The 22,297-nt window shown below is 32.7% G+C and overlaps 1 protein-coding gene across 1 annotated transcript in view; it reads left to right on the top strand.

Moving 5' to 3' along the window:
• Positions 1-22,297, top strand: part of LOC142320019 (uncharacterized) — a 51,053-nt gene that overhangs the window by 16,585 nt on the left and 12,171 nt on the right. The window contains exons 5-6 of the mRNA XM_075357700.1: positions 18,938-19,043; positions 20,025-20,096. Of these exons, the coding sequence (XP_075213815.1) occupies positions 18,938-19,043; positions 20,025-20,096 (178 nt within the window). The remainder of the gene's footprint in view (positions 1-18,937; positions 19,044-20,024; positions 20,097-22,297) is intronic.

Genomic DNA, 22,297 nt, shown 5'->3' with positions numbered 1-22,297 from the left:
TTTATACATAAAATAATTCTGTTAATAATAATAGAAAAGTACAGGATTTGTTTAAAAAACATTGACAGTATTGCTTGACTTTCCCGCCTTTTACTAACAAAACTTGGAAGAGTCTAAAAACAGTGTATATATATTTTTTAAATTTTCTAAAAGAATCCATGTAAAGGTTAAACTTAAACAAATTTGCTTAAGTTAAATTTTCTCTAAATTTAACACTTCCTTCAAGAAAATCACAAGAGCAAGAAAAATAACATTTTCAAAATTTTTTTTGCATTTTAAGTCCGGGGTTTTCTAATTTAAAACAAATTTCAGACAGTCTTGATAGCTCTCTAAATGTTTGAAAAAAAATGTTGGAAAAATATTTAAACTGAAGGGAAATAAAACAAAAGAAGAAAATTTATATATTTCAATTTTAAGAGATGGGGGGTTGATTTTTTGAAAAAAGATTTGGATTATTTATATTTGCGTTAAAAAATTTTATTTTGATAATGTTTCTTCTAAAATGACACTGACGAAAATCAGAATTGTTTTTTCGCGATATCTCCCCCTTAAAAACGCTCTCTGTAAGAGATAAAATTCAAGAAAGATTCATATATAAAACTTTTTTAAATATTTGTAAAATCTGATCATTCTTGTATTCTTCTACATTTTTTCAATTACTCTACCATAAAAATATAATAATAATAAGTAGATAGTCTTTGTTTTCAACTACACTGTCACCTGCGATAAAAATAATAATAACAAATAGATAGTCTTATCATGACAATTACAATCTGAAAATTTCTTTGACACTAATCTACCTTTACTGACATCTAAAAGGAATTAGCGTTTATAATTACGAAAATATTTTAACACAAATATTTAATCCAAATTTGAAGAAAAGTGTTTATAAATCCTGATATATAAATCCAAAAGCAGTGCCACACACGTACCTAAATGCATACGTACACATACACTAACATATTTTCTTTTTTTTGTCTATATGAACTAGTTGAACCTTAAAACGTAAAGATTTTCAAAAAACTATACCTCATTACAATTTTATATTTTCCGGGAAAATATAAATAGTTAATTTAGCTTATTATATATAGGCAAAAAAAGAAACTATTTTTTTGTGTAACAGTAGTAGTTGTGTTCGTAACTGAATCTTGAAACATTATTATCGGATTTAATGGGGGAAAATAAACAGATTTGAATTTAGCTTCGATAAAATCCCTACGGATATCTTAGTAATTAATGTGGATTTTAGTTTTGTTATGAGGCGGTAGTTCTAAAACTCGTTTTTTTAATTCTTCATTTTTGTGTGGAACATTTACCAAAATAATTACTCAAAAGACGTAAACGGGTGCTCCAGTGGCATGTAAAATTGTACAAACAATTGTTAAACTGGTAAAAGGAAATCATAACTGCTACGATTTAAATATTTCTCGTATATTTAAGTTCTGATGTAATGAAGTATTTTAAATGCTACTAAAGAGGTAAATAAATATTTATTAGTAATGAAGGGCAAATTATTTTTTCTTGTAGATCATAATAGGCGAGCAACTTTTTTTTTTTTTAAATATATAAAATAAAACATTTATAGCATATTGAGTTAGTTAAATTTTCTTATTTATAATTTTTGAACTATTTTTCAAACATCGTGAACATACTTCTAAGTCAATTGCCTACCATAAAATCGTAATACGACTGCCGTTGGTAAACGATTAGTAAAGCAAGAGCTGTTTAAAAAAAGAGCGTAGTAACCTCTCTCACAGCTTTTTTATTAATAGTTTTTATGTCGGCTAGTGTAAGTCGTTGTTGTTTGTAACACCCATTTTATGTCTTCCTGTTTTATTCGAATTATAATTATGATAAAGTTATCATAATTGCAAACGTTATTATTTTTGTTTTTCAATATTTGGCAAATTAGTTTCAAAAATAACCCAAACGGTTAGGATTACAAAAATATAAGGTTATTATTTTAGTATTACATATAGAACTTTAATTAGAATTGTAACAGTTTTGTGACGTATGAATTTTAATTATGTGTTAATTAAGAAAAATAAGATCTGATTCATAATTTTTTGCGGATTTAATTGTTTGGCTGTCGTCGCTGATTTTAAATAATAATTTTTCATGATTGTGGTCTTTTCTGAAAAATTTATGTAAGCTTAATTAAAAATATTTACGTAGTTTCAATTTATCAGTTTGATACAGTCGTAAATAAACGGAGAAATTCGATTAAACATAGGAATAATTTGGTTAATCTTGATCTGTTTTGAATTTCAATCTCAAAACTATTTCCAGTTACGGAATACTTACAAGTTTGACTAGATTTAAATGTAATATGTTTAAAACGTTCTTCACTATCAGGTTCTTCAAGTGTTGAGGATTATTAAAGCCAGGAATTTAGGGTAACCCAGGAGAGCTTGGAAATGGAAAAGGTTAGCTATTAACGATGGTAATTATAAAAGAAACATTTTATTTTTAAAATTGTTATCGAAAATATGATACGAAGGATTTTACTTACAATAAACAGTGGATCCCGATAATTCATCATTCAATAATTCGTCACCCCTCTAGAAAATTTGTGATTTTTATTTTAGAGGTAGCTACAAAACTGATCCACAAAAGTAAATGAAATTTTTAATTATTAATTAAAGTACTCCTATCTGTTTAGGCCTACAGCATAAAAATTCACTTAATTGTGACCGATGTTTTTATATGAATCTACTGTAGTACGTTATGTATAAATTACAGTTATCGCGTGAGAAAGAACTGATAGAATTACTTTGCATATCTTTCATTCATATAAACATTTTCATTTGGGCTCTGTTATCTAATCAGTGTTTACGTATTTCTTGCACGTATAGTACTTTATCAAAAGCACTGTATTACGTCATTTCCTTTCCATTTCTGAAATTCATTACACTAGTGAACTTTGCTTCTTGTAAGTCTGTTGCTCGTACCAGAGTCCTATCTATTGCTGAACACTTAGCCAACGGAGCAAAATTCTCTAACAAACGTGGAAATTATAAAAGTTTAGAACTGACAAAAACGTTTGAGATTCTTCAACGTCTGCGTAAGGGTGAAAGTGCCGTTAAAGTATCATAGGAGTTCGGAATCCCTCGTACGTCAGTAAACGATATTAAAAGAATACTGATAAAATAGAAGAATGTGTGAGTAAAATGGAAGTTACTGACAGTGATGTAACAACAAGGAAGACAATGAAAATAGCAGAAAATGCTGAACTTGACGAGGCAGTGTACATTTGGTTCGCACAGCGTCTTAGTCAAGGCCTACCTTTAAGTGGCTCATTAATTATTGAGGCAGCTTTTCAAATGAATGAACGATTAAATGGCGTTCAAGATTTTAAAGCCAGCCAGGGTTAGCTTAATAGATTTAAAACAAGGCACGGAATTCGTCAGCTTGCAATTGAGGGTGAATAATTATCCGCTGATAGTCAGGTTATATCTGACTGTCAGAAAAACCGTTTTTGCCAAAAATTAAAAGTCTTAATTTGAGTAGTGCGCAGGTGTATAACTGCGACAAAACGGGATTGTCCTAGAAGAAGGTTCCTAAGAAAATCTTAGCATCTTCTTCCGAGAGCTCAGAGGCTGAATACAAAGTAAGGAAAGAACACACGTCTCTATTCTTGTATGTTGTAACGTAAACGGTTGTCATCGACATCCTCCTACTGTTATTGTCAAAAAACCCGAGAGTTTTAAAGCATATAAATCGTGACTTTACTCGTGAAATATTTTTTACAACGGAGTGCTTGGATGACGCAAGAATTTTTAACCAGTGGTTTTTCGACTGTTTTGTGCCTGAAGTCCAGGGATATCTTAACAAAAATAATTTAACAGAAAAGGCGTTATTTGTAATGGTTAACGCTACTTGCCACCCGGTCGACAAACTGGAAGCACTAGATGACAATATAATCGCCGTATTTCTTCCAGTAAACGCTAACTGTTAATTCCAGCCTGTGGACCAAAGGGTCATAGTAAGTATGAAGCGATGTTATAAAAAATTATTAAAGCGAAAATGTATTACAGGCAGAAGAATTTTGGAAGCAGTACACCATAAAGGATATAAATATAAAAATTTTAAGTTCGTTTGTGTACGGCTTCAAAAACTCAAAATGTTCTGCACCGATTGAGCTCAAATTTTAGCACGATATATAACCCGCATCAAAGATTGTTTTCATCTATTTTTAATAAATCTATTTATCTATTTTTAATTTGGAAATGTAAACAAAGGAAAACCGATCAGATCAATGCAAGATGGCCACTGTCAAACACAACGACCAATCACAAAGAGCCCGTATGGCCGTTGCCAATGTAAACAAAATCACAACTGATTAAGTAACAAATTTCTTTGAATTATATTTAACAGCTAAAACATCTGTATTTTATTTAAAAAAACAACAAAAAAACACCAAAACAAAAAGAAAAGCCACCAAGAAGGATGACTTATAGTAAATGAAATTAAACACCCAACTTTCTTATAGCCCAGATAGACTTAAGACTATGCAAACAAAAAAAGTCGAAATAACCAAATACACAGAAAATAATATCCCTACATAATGACTAAAAAATCCTTTGTTAGGTTATTTTTTTACATATATATGACCAAACATCGTTTTTTGGTCATTTAGCGTTCTTTGCTATGTAAAAGCAAAGAACAAAATTCACAAATAGTAACACTGAAACCACACAACTAAGTATTCTTCTTTTTTTTTCTTTTTTCTAACCTCCGAAACCACCGTTATGCATTGCTTCAGATGATGATATGAATGATTTATAGCATATGAAACAGCCATGCCTGACCGGGATTCGAACTCGGAACCACCGGATTAAAGTCCGAGACGTTACCACTCGCGCCACGGAGGCCGGCAAACATATTCGTTAGGAGCCGAATAAAAACACGACTTAACAATATGGCGTTGTGTGTCAAACCAATTTTATACGGACTATAATTACTTTTAATACGCGAGACCCTTTGCAATGATTGAACATTAACTTAAACCTCTTCAAAAATTATTCCTTTTGAACTAAGCCACATTTTGATATCATTGTTTTTCTATAACACGGCTGGAATTCTTTTCGTTTAATAATAAGAAGCGTTGTCGAAGACAATAACCGAATTCTCTTATGTCCAAAGGACATAATACACCGCTAAACTATTTCTAAATAATTCAAATTCGTATAATATTTATACGAATCGCGTTTTTATCAAAATCTCACCTTTTTCCCAATTGACCTGCGGGGTTTTACGGTCCCCCCTAGGGGGGGGGGGGAGACCGTAAATTCATTAGTAGATTCATACTCGAGAATCACGTTGTAAACTGAAGCATCATAACTTCTACTTAGGTTAGCAGTTTATTAACATCTGAAATCAACGCCGTTTGATTATTCTGTAATTTGTAAGCATTTAAAATTATGTGTTTTTTCGCACGACTTAAGGGCTTTTTTTCGCAGCCCACAAATCTTTATATATAAAAATGTTAACTTCGTTTGTGTACGCTTCAAAAACTCAAAATGTTCTGCACCGATTGAGCTCAAATTTTAGCACGATATATAACCCGCATCAAAGATTGTTTTTATCTATTTTTCGAATCAGTCACATACCCGCGACCGCGAGAAAACAGTTTTTTTAACGGTCAGCTGTGTACCAGTGACCGCGGCATCTGCCGGAAGCGAGGGGAACACTCGCCATACTGGCTAACGACAACCGCAGTCATATGTGAAACAATACATGTTCCCAATTACATTGTTTATTAACAAAAAAAAAAGTATCCACTTTCATCTGATTCAGATTATTATACAATCAGATTATTATACAATCTGAATTAAATATTCACTTTAATCGAGGTAATTTTGTGTGATCGTGTCGTGATTGAGCTGCACCTTTCACCAAGCTCTGAATTTATTAGAAAACGACCAACAGTGGGATATATGTATTAATGACGCGTGCAACACTGCACATCCAAACCAAATTCGCGCATTATTCGCAATTATATTGACCGCTTGCTTCCCTTCATCTCCCACAGAGTTATGGGAAAGATATCGATCGCATATGGCTGAGGATATTTTGCATAGAGTACGCCTAGAAAATACCAATATGACCATGGAATTTACAGAAGGCATTTACAACGAAGCATTGATAAATATTGAAGACAAGTGCTTAGCTATTGCAAATAAAGTTCTTAGTCAATTGGGAATGCCAGCACCCACCCGAGCTGCGATTGCTTCATTTGATGTGGATTTACGCCGTGAACAGAGTTACAACATCTTCAGTCATATGTCCAATCAAACATTCCCAAATTAAGGCGTGAACAGAAAGGCATTTATGATCGATCGCATAATGCAAATGATAAATGACGGAGTTGGGGGGACCTTCTTCTTGTATGCGCCAGGAGGAACTGGGAAAACATTCCTCATTAGATTGATTCTAGCAATGGTTCGATCAAAAAATGACAATTATCCTGTTGCGGAATATTAATCAGCCAAAACTCTGCAACGGCACGCGACTTGCAGTTAAGAAATTGATGAATAACGTAGTGGAAGCAACGATTTTAACGAGGCCTTTCAAAGGTGAAGATGTCCTCATTCCTCGAATACCCATAATCCCGACCAATACACCATTTTAATTTAAAAGATTGCAATTCCCAATTCGATTGGCATTTCCAATCACAATCAATAAAGCTCAAGGTCAATCTTTAGGATTGTGTGGGTTAGATTTAGATGCGGATTGCTTCTCACGTGGGCAACTGTATGTTGTGTGTTCCCGAGTCGGCAAACCAGATAGCCTTTATATCTACGCAGACAGTGGGAAAACAAAAAATAGTGTATATCCACAAGTATTGCAAACTTCTTGTGGATACACTACTGTGAATACCGCAGCGAAGCGTGGCGGGTAGAGCTAGTATATATATATATATATAGAGGGTTATCTTTTTTCAAGGTCGATTCGTCACGAAATTAAAACCACAGTGAAAATAAACAATTTTTTATTTCTAACAAGTACTTACATAGTTACGTTATTTCTCTACTTAGTCGCCATTCCGATTTAGACATTTGTCGTAGCGTGGTACCAACTTTCCAATACCCTCGTTATAGAACGGAGCCGCCTGTGTTTTCAGTCATGTTTCTACGCTGGTCTGCAGCTCGATATCTGTGCCAAAATATAATCCTCCTAGCCAGCGTTTCATGTGAGCAAAGAGGTGAAAATCGGATGGAGCCAAGTCCGGGCTGTATGGTGGGTGATCAAACACTTCCCAACGAAAACGCTGCAGGAGCTTCTTTGTTACAGCTGCAGTGTGTGGCCGAGCACTGTCATGGAGAAAGACAATACCTAATGACAACATTCCTCTCGCTTATTCTGAATTGTCCTTCGTAGACTTTGAAGAGTCGCGCAGTATGAGGCTGCAGTGATGGTCGTGCCACGTTCCATGAATTCCACCAAGAGAACTCCATTCCGGTCCCAGAACACAGTAGCATACACTTTCTGTTGGAGAAGGTTCGCTTGAACTTCTTTACTGGGAGAATGAGAATACTCATTCTCATTCTTTACTGGGAGAAACTTCTTTACTGGGTTTACTGGCAGAATGAGAATGCATCCACTGTTTAGATTGTTCTTTTGTTTCTTCAGTTTCAAAATGGACCCATGTCTCGTCTCCTGTGACAATTTTGTTCAAAAAATCTTCTGCTTCATTGTGGTAGCGCTGGAGAAACGTTAGGGAGGCGTCCGTTCTCATTGTTTTGTGATGGTCGGACAGCATGTTGGGAACCCATCTCACACACAGTTTACGGTACTGAAGTGTCTCACTCACAATGATATAGAGAGCTGACCTTAAAATTTCAAGAAACGAATCGCTCAATACAGAAATTGTGAACTGACGATTTTCTCTAATTGCCTCATCTACTCGCTCAACGAGATCATCGGTTGACACTCGCTTCCTTCCCTGACCGCCTGCATCATGAACATCTGCACGTCCTGCTTTAAAGTTCCTGCACCATTGTCGCACTTTGCTGTCACTCATTGAAGTTTCACCGTCCACATTACTCATTCGTCGATGAATTTCAGCTGCATTACACCCCTCAGCTTTCTACATTAACGGAAATAACTGATTACACGCGGAATCATCCGATGCTGCTAGTATCAACCTTTCTTTCTTTTTCCTGTTTAGCCTCCGGTAACTACCGTTTAGATAATACTTGAGAGGATGATATGTATGAGTGTGAATGAAGTGTAGTCTTGTACATTCTCAGTTCGACCTTAACTGAGATGTGTGGTTAATTGAAACCCAACCACCAAAGAACACCGGTATCCACGATCTAGTATTCAAGTCCGTGTAAAAATATCTGGCTTTACTAGGACTTGAACGCAGGAACTCTCGACTTCCAAATCATACCCCTCAGCTTGAAATCGAATTACCGCACGCACTTCACACTTGGCCGGGAGATGCTATTGTTTTAGACATGTTTACGTGCTAGCTGCGTGTTTAGAACTAAACGAACTGACACGACGTGATTGAAGGCCATACTAGAGACGATGCGGAACACATATGCGCAAAGGTTTATCCGATTTTTGTGCGGGTTTTTATTTCGCGACCGATCGGACCTTGAAAAATTAACCCTCGTATAATATATATATATATAATATAATATTGCTGACGCTTGGCAAGACATCCCGGGAAAGACGTTAAAGTTGAGCTGGAATAAACTGTGGCCTGACCAGCTACCAGAACGAGAGACTGAAGAAGAAAATGCAGTCAAAAATTTGAAACTGAAAGAAATCTGTGACAGCATTCCTGGTTTAAATGAGGATAGAAGAATGAGTAAAATTAGACGACACAGATTTAGGCTACGAAATATTAAATGATAATGAAATTGTTAGTCATGTAAAAATAAAGAAAACTTAAAGGAATGTGCTGAAAAAGAAGAATTCAGTGATAATCCAGTGATTAAAATGAGCTGCAAAGAAGTCGTGGAGTTGCTGACGAAATGCATCGAATGGTATTCCGATCAAAAAGAAGCACGGTTGGCGAAGTTAACTGCTATGCGAACAGTTCGTCTATTCGCATTAGAAGAATAAAGAAGTGTTAAAATGCAAAGAAAAGCTACAGATGTCTTTAGAAAGTAAGATTAAGTGTAAATATGTAATCATAAATTTAAGTACAGTACCTTTTATAGGTATTTATGGAATAGACGGAATACCTGTAGAATTACTGCGCAGTGCAGGTGAGGAAGCGATTGATAGATTACACAAACTGGTGTGTAATATTAATGAAAAAGCGGAATTTCCGTCAGACTTCAAAAAATGTGTTATAGTCATGATACCAAAGAAAGCAGGGGCAGATAAATGTGAAGAATACAGAACAATTAGTTTAACTAGTCATGCATCAAAAATCTTAACCAGAATTCTATACAGAAGAATTGAGAGGAGAGTGGAAGAAGTGTTAGGAGAAGACCAATTTGGTTTCAGGAAAAGTATAGGGACAAGGGAAGCAATTTTAGGCCTCAGATTAATAGTAGAAGGAAGATTAAAGGAAAACAAACCAAGATACTTGGCGTTTATAGACCTAGAAGAGGCATTCGATAACGTAGACTGGAATAAAATGTTCAGCATTTTAAAAAAGTTAGGGTTCAAATACAGATATAGAAGAACAATTGCTAACATGTACAGGAACCAAACAGCAACAGTAATAATTGAAGAACATAAGAAAGGGAGTCCGACAAGGATGTTCCCTATCTCTGTTAATTTTTAATCTTTACATGGATTTAGCAGTTAATGATGTTAAAGAACAATTTAGATTCGGAGTAACAGTACAAGGTGAAAAAATAAAGATGCTTTGATTTGCTGATGATATAGTAATTCTAGCCGAGAATAAAAAGGATTTAGAAGAAACAATGGACGGCATAGATGAAGTCCTACGCAAGAACTATCGCATGAAAATAAACAAGAACAAAACAAAAGTAACGAAATGTAGTAGAAATAACAAAGATGGACCGCTGAATGTGAAAATAGGAGGAGAAAAGATTATGGAGGTAGAAGAATTTTGTTATTTGGGAAGTAGAATTACTAAAGATGGACGAAGCAGGAGCGATATAAAATCCCGAATAGCACAAGCGAAACGAGCCTTCAGTAAGAAATATAATTTGTTTACATCAAAAATTAATTTAAATGTCAGGAAAAGATTTTTGAAAGTATATGTTTGGAGTGTCGCTTTATATGGAAGTGAAACTTGGACGATCGGAGTATCTGAGAAGAAAAGATTAGAATCTTTTGAAATGCGGTGCTATAGGAGAATGTTAAAAATCAGACGGGTGGATAAAGTGACAAATGAAGAGGTATTGCGGCAAATAGATGAAGAAAGAAGCATTTGGAAAAATATAGTTAAAAGAAGAGACAGATGTATAGGCCACATACTAAGGCATCCTGGAATAGTCGCTTTGATATTGGAAGGACAGGTAGAAGGAAAAAATTGTGTAGGCAGGCCACGTTTGGAATATGTAAAACAAATTGTTAGGGATGTAGGATGTAGAGGGTATACTGAAATTAAACGACTAGCACTAGATAGGGAATCTTGGAGAGCTGCATCAAACCAGTCAAATGACTGAAGACAAAAAAAAACCTTTTATAGATAGAAGTGCTTAGATAATAAAGCATAGGCCTACAAAGTTCTGTAGTTACTGTGTGTTACTATTTTACTTACGTATTATAGTATTGTATGTATAGTGATTTTTTTAAAGTAAAGTACAGTATATACCGTAAAAAGAATTGTGTTGGTAAATGGTTTAGTTATGGAAGTATACTACATGTTGCTGTGTAATAAAATACTAAATACTTCAGTAGAATAATGTAATTAAATTTCATCAGTTTGCGGTCTTTTTATGACACGTTTTAGGGGGGCGATGGTTAGGCCAGTACAGCGTTAATTTTTAATTAACTCTACATTAGTTACACTAATTTTTCATTTTCGTTAATTCATCACCCCATCGGTCCCAAAGGTGACGAATTATTGGGGCCCTACTGTACTTTTAGATTTTACTGTAATTTGAAACTTCACTCTCAAAGTAACTTGTGTTTTATGTGTGTGTTCCATGAGTAACTTTTTAATACTGTAGCGTTATGTATTTGTATATGAATTTGAACTCTCTTTGGTGGACGTAAAAAAGTAATGTCACTTGCGGTGTTGAATATAATATGGATTTTTGTGTGTTTGTAGCACGTGGTATGATATTCAATTATATATTTGACTTAGTGAATAAGGGAACTGAGAAACAATTTCATTCCGTACCTTCTCTAGTTGGCATGGTATTGCTTGCTATTCTTGATGATGTTACGCCAGATTGGAAGTGACGTGCGATTTATATCTCTTTTTTTCTGTTTAGCCTCCGTAACCACCGTAAGGTATTACTTCAGAGGATGATATATATGAATGAAAATGAAGTGTAGTCCTGTAGAGTCTCAGGTCGACCGTGCCTGAGATATGTGGTTAATTGAAACCCAACCACCAAAGAACACCATCATCCACGATCCAGTATTCCAATCCCTATAACTCTCGACTTCGAAATCAGCTGATTTGCGGAACGTTTGTAGTTTTCTAAATGCTTATTAACAACAAAAAAAAAACAGTTTTCATCTTTTCTGTTGCCTAAAAAAACCACCATACACGTCTTTGAAGAACTTTCATGCTGCTAACATTCGCTAAGTTTATCGTCGCAAGTTGAGTCCTTAAGCAGTTTCTTGATTTGCGGACCTATAAGTATATACTCTTCTTGAGCTTACCACCACTCAATTTAGAAAAACTTATTTTTAAATGATTAAATCCTGGCCCATCTTTATCTAGTGGCTTTACAAAATTTTTCACGAGTCTGAATTTTATGAAAAGCGACAATATGATTTTACCACTCAGTTAATGATAAATATTTTACATTTTACACCAGCTACAAAGTTCTGCCGCAATGACCAGTTCGTTACTAGGTAATCATGACTATCCCAAACACAAAGAAAACAGTATTTCGTAAATTCACCTTGTAAACCGAGAAGTAACCCAACAACTTTCACTGCAAACTACCACATACGCTCTTCTTATTTTATTGCTTCTAACATTGATGCCATAATTTTTTACGTTTCTTTCATGTACTGTATGAGCTAATGGAATGGAAAGCTGTTGGTTACCATTATGCAATGCTAACATTAGAAGAGTCAATTAAAAGACGCCATTCTTCTAGAATATGTTGAATTCCAAGTTCTTTCGCGTCATCGACATCACTACAAACGTACAATGAATTTTTCATACTAAAATAAGTTGAAAGAGTTTTATTTCGTATTCTAAACGTAGTAACTTTTGTTTTTCTGCTATAAGATTCTACTGTTGCATTCTAGACCCCCAGAAATAAGCTTGTTGCTTTGATTACTTTAAATCACAAACTAAATCATTAAGTTCATGTTGCTGAATTAGATGAGGAAATTTCTCATCAGATACAGGAATCAATTACTCAATATCCTCTTTATTATTGCTTCATTTTCAGACTGTTCTTTTAGCAGTGTTGGATTAGATGGTGGTACAGGTACAGGTAACGTCTGTCCGTGTGGAATCGGCTACCGAGTTGAAGATAAATCTGCATATTTTATGAACTTCTATTTTTGAATGAATATCAGAATTAGTGATTGCAATACCGACCAAAAATACATTACCGGTATTTAGTATTTTTTAAATGGTGTACCGGAATACCGGTCTCAATACCGATACTATTTTTAAAAAAGGTACAAAAATACAGCTGTCACTATAAAAAAAATGAACAATTTTGTTATGTACAAATGTAGAATAAAGGAATAAATGTTATAATCAAATATCATTAATAAGAGCAGTAAAATAATAATAACTTTAGAAACAAAAAATATAATATAAAAAATAACCATTACATTATTACATGCAATAAAGTAACAAAAAACATATGTATTATTATTAAGAAGAGTAAATATTACATGGAAATCTTGTTCGGTAGTCTATTACACAATATCTAATAGTAGAAAGAAAAAAATAACTAATTTATTAACTGCATATTTTTGAAATGTGATCGTAAAAAACATGCATCTATTGAACTGTCATTAAGCTTGTTACGTATTTTAGTGCACAAATTACCTGCAGTTGAAAATGCTCTTTCTCCATTCACGCTGGTTGGTGGTACTGATAATAATGAGCGATATACTTCCTCTTAATATTTGCCTCAAAGTCCTTCATTTTCTAACAACTCAGTCTCTCGTCAGACGGTTTTGGATAATCTATTTTTTGTATTATTGTTTTAGGCAATTTTTTTATTTATGGATAGTTGTAATTTCTTCTCAAGAGATAATTCTTTTTCGATTAACTTCAACATTATCTTCCACAAATTCCTGTGGATAGGTTTATGTTTGCTTATCATAAATGTTTTTGTGGAAATTAACGACAAACTTAATTAAATTTGGCCTTGTTGGTCTCTTTTCTTTTTCTTTAAAAACGTATTTAAATAACAGTAGATGCCCAATGAGTTAAATTAAACCCTTTAATTAAAAAAAAAATATTTACTTATAGCTAATACCGAGAATACACCAGAGTATTTTACATAAGCAAATACCGGTTTTACGAAATTGCAAAATAGCACGCAATACCGGTATTCGGTATACCGGTGTTGCAATATCTAATCTAAATATAATTGTCATACAAAAGTACAGGATGATTTTTTAGTCGTTTTACCCAATTGTTAATGTCTGGTAATTTTTTTCTAAGAAAGGGAAATTTTGTTTTGTGACACGAAGTTGGTAGCGCTACTCAACCTGTATAGATACGGCATTTTGAGCATATTCTTTAACAATTATGTAAGTAATAGCTTTTTATTAAATCTCTTTTGTAAGTAACAAATACATTTTTTTATTCCACCTAAATTTCCCTTTCTTAAATTACATTTAAAATTGGGTAACAGGACTAAAAAATCACTCTGTAGAAGCCGGTAAAGCGGCCCTTAGGTTCACGCCAAACCATCAGTACAACAAATGGCACGGCTCATTGTTTCCCCTTAGGCATTCAGTTACATTTACTGAGCTCGATATGCAAATAACATGAGGCGCCCAGATTTTATCTTGATCCCAAAGATTTATAAGCTGTTTTTATCAAATCAGAAATAGTCTCTCTGAGATTTAAGCTTAAATATACCAAATACAATAAAAATTGTCTCTATTTTACTGTTTAGCCTTCGGAATCACTGTAAGGTGTTACTTCGAGGATGAATGAGGTTGATATATATGAATGTAAATGAAATGTCTTGTACTGTTTCAGGTCAACCATTACTGAGATGTGTGGTTAATTGAAACCCAACCCCCAAAGAACACAGGGATTCACGATCTAGTATTCAAGTCCGTTTAAAAGTAACTGCCTTTACTAAGATTTGAACCTTAGAACTCTCGTCTTCGAAATCAGATAATTTGAGATGACGAGTTCACCACTAGACCAACCAGGCCGGTTGGTTGGCAAAAATTGGATGATTTGAATATCCACGAATTTTTGCAGAAACTATGTTGTAGCGAATAAAAACGAGAAAAATCACTTTTATGTTATAAAGAGTAGTTGAAAATATATCAAAACACTAATAACTCTGTGAAACACAACATACAGTGTAGACAAGTTAAGCTAAACTGAGTAAGATTTAAGCTCTGTAATAGGCAACAACAGATGTCTGTATGATGACATCATACTGACATTTGTACGTGTCTACTTCTGATGATACAGTGCATTTATATATTTTTTTCTTTATTAAGCATGCAGCATATTGTTAAAAAGAAAAAATACAGAAACTGTTCTTAACTGTTACCAGTAGTTGATCTAAATGAGTGATTATAAAAAAATTTACGATTTACGTAAAACCTTTACGTGGTTCACAATTTCAATAGCATATTCGAAATCAGCACCCAAATTACAGTGAGAATAGTTGTGTAACATGTTAGATACAAATACTGTGTTGACTAGTGTAATAATATAAAGCCTACCGAGGGCTGGTCTAGAAGTTAACTCGTCATCGCAAATAAGCTGATTTTGAAGTCGAGAGTTCTAAGGTTCAAATCCTAGTAAAGGCAGTTACTTTTATACGGATTGGAAATCGTGGATACCGGTGTTATTTGGTGGTTAGGTTTCAATTAACCACACATCTCAGCAATGTTCGACCTGAAACTGTACAAGACTACACTTCATTTACATTTATATATATTATCCTTTAAAGTAATACCTTACGGTGGTTTCGGCGGTTTAACAAAAAAATAGAGAGTGTAATAATATAAAACATCTAAATAAATAAATCACCGAATTTTTATGAACACTAACCGGAAATGTTTGGAGAAACTATATTAAACGCAATCTTGTACTCAAACAAATTTAATAGCTTATAGATCGATCGAGTTTTTCTCAGGCTCTGCTAATACATACACATATGTATATGTGTAATGTAATGCGTAGTAGCTAGAGGATCTGACCGAGGTATTGACCTTTAACGTGTTGACAGTATGGCACAGATTTCTTTGTTTTAAAAATGATTTGTGAGAAATGTTGGTTGTTTATAGCATTACGCTGTCGAAAAAAGTTTACTGAATAACATGAGTAACCTCTACTATTACTACTTTAGAAATCATTACCCTCCTATTTTTTCATATATATTTTTATATACATTTTTTTTATTTTTTTTTATTGATTTTGTTTATTCATCGTAAAATTTTTGTTGACAGAGGTTAATAATTATTAATAAATCAGTATATTTAAAGTAAAAAAGAAGTTCGATTTGAACCGATGTGTCTTCCCCCCTAAGATCTAAATACTTCATTAATTAAAATTTTATTTGGCTATAATTCTGGAAGCAATGAAAATAAGTATCGCTTATGAATATCGTTGAAGAGCACTCAGTGAGGGCTTATTGTTGCAGTTAAGAAAAAGTCCAACATCAGAACTTTTATGGATTTTAGGCTTTTTTTTTAACACTTGGTTCAGTCGATTGCAATCAAAAGGGAAGGTGCACAAGTAGATATTATAACAGGCCTAAAACCAAAATTTCATCATCTTACGGCTAATCGTTTTTGAGTTATGCGAAATATTTACGTGCGTACACAGACGTCACGCCGAAACTAGTCAAAATGGATATTTCCATTGAAATCTGGAAAACGACATTTTTCCTAATCACAGTGCTTCTTTTACTTCGTACAAGGAAGTAAAAGTAACAGCTAAATTTATTTTCATTTTCTTCGTTATTTGAATTATATTTTTATACATCAAGAATTCAATCGTGTAAGAATTATGTTTTTTTCCCTTTTCGTTCCGACCATTACAGATCACGTTTGCATAGTTTTGACTTATTTTTCTTTTCCTAAAAGATTTTCACATGTTTTTATTATTTTTTTGATTTTATTATTTCATGTCCTTTGCGTTTGTTGGTTGGGAAATTTGAAAATTTCGATTATTTTTCTGGAAGATAACGATTTCTTTAGGGTCGGGGCAATTCAGCAGGTTTTCAGAATATTTAGTTAATTGTATTAGATTTTCTTGATTATTCATTATTAGGACCGCTTTTTCATTCCCAAAATTAGTACAAATTTGAAGCCTGATAATATGGATTTAAAAATTTGCCATATTATTTTTAGCAAACTTTTCTTCTAAAATTTTACATTGCTGTTTTTTTTTAATGTCTTTTTTATTTCTAATGATTTTATAAGTTTCTTTTTTTAATTTTATCCAGATTTCAGTATTTTCTTTTAACTCTCCATATTTTCTTTATTTCGAGAGGATTTTCACAGAAATGATTCCATCAAACTTGCTTATTTCTTTTTAACTTAGAGAAGCCACTTTTGTCGACCCTATAATTTAATTTCTAAGTTTATTTCAATATATATCTTTTATCCGTAAAATTTTGTTTTTCAATTTTTCAATATTTTCTTCTTTTGTTAAGCTTATGGACAAAATCTTTTAGTATTGTTTGGTTTTCTTTTAATTTGATTTTGGGGAGAAATTTTAATTTAATTTGGGACAAATAGTAGTCAAAATCAAATTCTGATTTTCGTACTTTTACGTTTAAGATTTCTGTTAGATTAGCCTTAGAGATTGTAACATGAGCTACTTGAAATTCTCCAAGCATTTGGTTTGTACATTTCCATGTTGATATTTTTTGGGAATTTTCTTTATTAATTTTAAGTCAAACGTTTTATAGATTGCTATTAATCTTTTACTATTTGGATTTCTTTTCTCATGGGCTGAGTGTTTTCCCTTAATTTCTAAATCTTCTTTTTTACCATTCTGTGCATTAAAGTCACGTAATAAGATTTCTATATTTTTTGTTGTTTATTTCTTTTTTTAAAGATTCCCAACATTGCTACTTTATTTCGAAAGTTGTCTTGGTTTATTGGGGCATGACAGTTGATATTATCGTAATATTTATTTTTGTATTTTAAAGTTAAAATAGAAAGTCTATTATTTGGGGACTGAAAATTGATAATATTATTCTCATTCATTTAAAAAGACTGTTCCCCAAACATTTCAGATAATTATTATTTTTAACCGTTTCAGCTTGCTTTCGTTTTAGAATTTTCATAATTAAACTAATTTTCATTTTTAAGTCTTGTTTCTTGAATCGCGCCGGTTTTGGTTTGGAATTTATTTAACAATTTGGCGAGTTCCACTAATTTTCCGATTTTTAAGAGCGAATTTACATGTAGAGATCCTATGATATATTTCCTTTTAAAGTTCAGTTTAATTTTTAATTTTGGTTTTGTTCTAAGTTTCCAGAGTCCTCCGATCGTCTTTTCTTTATCTGGCCTCGCAGAATCAGAAGTGGCCAGTGTACACTCCTTTGGTATGATGGGGTTTTACCGCCTGCGGATTTGATTTTTTTATAAAAGAACTTTCCATCTTTACTACGATTGTTTGCAGACCCGTGAAAATCTTCTGATTTCCAAAGTAAGACTACAGTTGCAAGCTTTAGAATTCTCTTATTATTTAGTTCACCGAAACCTCCGAGGAGCTTTGGGTTATCCAGCAGCACCACGTGGGGGCAACCATCTTCATTTTGACCGTAATTAAGAATAAAATCTTCGCCAAAAGAATTTTCCGGAAAGAGAATCGCTACCGAATTATGTTTTTATTTTAAGAACCATAAATCACTCCATAAGAACCATTAACTACAATGCACTACATTAATACTACACTAATTACATCTGTCAGTTGCTAGATAACTCAGAATTTTCTGTTAGTCGCGTTGTATTTTTACAAACGAGTTTGAAGCTTAACTTATAATTGCATGACTGTAATAAAACAGTTGTGGATACTCCTACTTTACCTCCAGTTAATTTTCTGCTTTCAAAAGGTTTTTTAAATTATTTTTTAACCTTTAAAATAAAAGTGGTCAGAAAAGTTATTAAATTATGATGCCGTATTAGCAGCTTCCATAATATATATATTAATTGTTGATCATTTCCTTTTAAGTTGATTCCGGAATTGATGTTTATTAAATTTAAAAAATACTTGTAAGTTTGAAAAGCTAATTACGTAGAAAAAACCAATTACTTCGTATAATTTTAATTCGTGATTGAATTAGTTATTACTGATGATTGAAAAATAACCGTTAATGTTCACTGAAAGGTTTTGTAAATTTTAAGGAAGATGTATAATTTTAAAATATTTTACAGGATTATTTATTTTTTAATATTTGTGTTGCGTAAAATATTATACATTTAAAAACTAAGGGAATACAGACAAACATTGTAATATAAATTCCTATTTTCAGTTACTTAATTTTGAAAGAAGGATACGTTAAATTACTTTCAAATTAGATTTATGCATGTTACCAATGAATGTTAAGTTAAAGTTTTCAAATAAATAATAAAAAACGATTTTGTGCAATGAAGTGATTTATTTTGGATTGTTTCTCTGTTGCAGTGGTGCGTGGACAATGCAGCATTCTCAGTTGAGTTACCCTTCGTGTCAAGCTATGGTAGGTCGAAACACATCGCACACTCTTCCTTCATATCAGCTTCAGACTCAGGTAACTTAATCTTCTTTATTAAAAGATTGCTATTAGCATGCCCTTTAAAATTGAATTGATATGATTATGTTGTTAATAATGAATCGGTTAATAGTGTTATTATCGTATTGCAGGACGGTGTAACCTTAACCGTAAATGATGATCATCGTTATAGGCGGTTACTGTTTCCTCTGATATCACCCCCAGTGAAAAAATGTTATAATTGCAATTACATTAGCTTCAGATTTCCTTTTACTGCGTGGAAGGAACCAAAAAAAAAATTTTCTCCCGTTAAGGTGTACCCTCAATGAATACATCTAAAAATAAACCGTTTGTGATTTGAAATGTAAAATTAAATTTACAAAATATAATTCTTAAAAAAAAACATTGGTTAAATCAGAAACTACACGTTTTTATATTACATATAGATGTGTTTCTAAAATGTCCAATAATATTGTGCATATACACGCGTATCAAAACGAACGTATCCCAGAAAGATGCTTAAACAACCAAAAATTCTTATGAAACGTTATATACTGTATCTTGGTCAACATCAGCAAGAATACCGCAAATTACCTGTTTATTTAAATGTGTCCTGCAACACTGCTTGATCTAGCAGTCAAGAAGAATGCAGCGAACCGTTACACGGTGGTCACAATTAGGATTTTTCTACTGAGTGGACGCATTTACATTAAACGTTTCCTAGGGAAAGGGATGCATTGATTTTTTACATAGTTACCAATCTTTCTTATTATGGTGCGCGTGTCCACCATCTAAGGTACGGCTTGTTGCAAACCACATTAAGTATGTCCTTGAAGCGTTTCCATAGAAACACATTTTCAGCGGTGAGGGTATGTTTCGTTCAGTTGCTTCTTCGCTGTTAGTAGTGTGTTTGTGTGAGTGTATTATATTAGTTTTGTGAAAACATAGAGTTGTATTGTTTATGAAAATGATAGGCGTCGTTACATTTTTTTAAATTTTTTACATTTTCTGGGTTTAAAGGATTTACATATTAGTAGTGATCATGTAAGCGACGATGAATTATCAGGAATAGAAACATTAAGATTTGATACGGTAAGTAGCAGTTCAGATCAATGTTCCTAATTCCCGCGCCGCTTCTGCACCTTTGTTCTTTCTTCCTTCTCCTATGTCGTCAGTTTTCCTTCAAATTTATTGTGGTTTGCAATAAGCTCTACTAGCGTTGTATCTAAAATGTGGAGGTATTTTTCTGAGAATTTTATGTTAATTCAAAACATCCTGCAGTGAAGATATAAATTTTAAAGCAGAATATCATCGCCATTTTGATATACTTTGTATACTGATATGTAACTAACTACCTTGTGAAAACTTTTCAGGGAACTTCTGCTCACTTGTTCTGCAACTGTTTCCTTAGTTCGTTTAACAATGAATGTTGTTGACCTTGAGATTGGGTATGCTATCTTTAGATGACATTTTACATGTTCGGTTAAGATAAACGTAATTGTGTACACTTATTATCGAGGAACATAAGCTGACAACATAGAATTTCACGTACCATCCTGGTGAGCCGTGCATAGATCATAGACCCCAAAAAAATGTGTAATTGAATTAACCACTCGGTTTGAAAATATGTAATTTGGACCCGAAAGGATACCTGATGAAATATGAAAAATGAGAAATTTGGCAAATATATAGTGCCTTTCACACACACATTTATAAAAATCTATAGTCTTGTTTTGAATTCCAGAAATTTAACTTAATATTTTTTTTTTTATTGTTGTGCTATATGGAGTGAATACTTACTTGATAACTTGACGAAGGTAGCTACGGAGAAGTTTCATACAGTTAAAAAATCCAGCTGTACTGCAGAATTTTGAGTGTTTGGGTAGAGCATGTAACCGGCTGTGAAATTCAGGAACAAATACAAAAGAAGCAACATATAGGTCAACAAAACGATAAAGTTTCAATCTGTAGCCCATATAATGTGAATCAGCAATAGATATAAACTTATGCAATGAACTTTCGAGATAAATTCAGTAGTTGGCAAAAGGAGATAGTTTGAGGATTTTTTAAGTACATTTTCCTCTCGTGTCTTATTCTTACCTTTTATTTCATCTTTTAATTATTATTATTTTTTATATTATTCAAATTGTGCAGATAAATGTGTTGACCTACGTCAAAGTAAAAACTACTAATATTAATTTATGAGCCCTTAATTTGACTCTGACTGAAAAGTCGAAACTTAAATAAGAATTGAAAATGCAATTTTTACTTTTTAAAGTAGTTTTATTGAAATCTATTTTTTAATAAACTATAGTAGGCCTACGAAAACAAATCCTTTACGAAAAAAACCGTTTGCGTGAAATGAAAAGGAGAAAATCTACTTTACGATAAAAAAATGTAAAACAATTAGGAAAAACGACATAACCTATCTGCTAGCTATCAGTGAGGCTTTCCAGAATGCGGGAATTTGTAATATTTTTTGTAATTATTAAATAGTTTCTTACAAATATTTTTGAAATTTTGAGTGAAAATATTTTGGATAGTCGATTAATATCACGCTGTGTTAACATTTCGTCACAAAATAACAGCATTACGTAATGACGTCAAGAAAAAAGAAAAATATTTCTTAATATTAGCTCTTAAGCAATTATCTTTTTTTTTTAACTATCATCCAGCCATTTAAAGTATCATAGAAATTTACAAAGATAACATCAGAACAACTGAAAAATAAAAATAAATTTCACAACTGATTTATTTGGTAAAAAGTAAGGGTTAAATGTCTTTAAAAAACAAGTGAAACTAAGCAGCCCTTTAACTACATTATTTTGTAAAAGTATTTACGAGTACGCAAAGATAACAGATACTGCAATATAAATTACAACAACACTACACCGTTAGTTAACTAAAGCATCCACGGTCTTTTTTTAAAATTGCTATTTGTTTCCTTTTTTTGTTATAAGAAACAAAATACCCAATAAAACAACAACCAAATAATTAATTTGGTTCAAACTGATTTCAGTAATCGATAATGACAATTCTAGGAACAGAATCTTACAATTTTTCTAAACGTCAATAATATAATTGGTAATTTATTTTTACCAATTCGTGTCATTTACTTTTTTACTATTTAGCCTCTGGTAATTACTTCAGAGGATGATAAGTATGAATGTAAATGAAGTGTAGTCTTGTACAGTCTCAGGTCTACCATTTCTGAGATGTGGTTAATTGAATCCCAACCACCAAAAAACACCGGTATCCACGATCTAGTATTCAAACTACCTTTACTAGGATTT

The sequence above is a fragment of the Lycorma delicatula genome, chromosome 2, assembly GCF_047948215.1.
Source record: "Lycorma delicatula isolate Av1 chromosome 2, ASM4794821v1, whole genome shotgun sequence".
In the NCBI taxonomy this organism is placed as follows: domain Eukaryota; kingdom Metazoa; phylum Arthropoda; class Insecta; order Hemiptera; family Fulgoridae; genus Lycorma; species Lycorma delicatula.
This window is presented reverse-complemented; position numbering and strand designations above follow the sequence as displayed.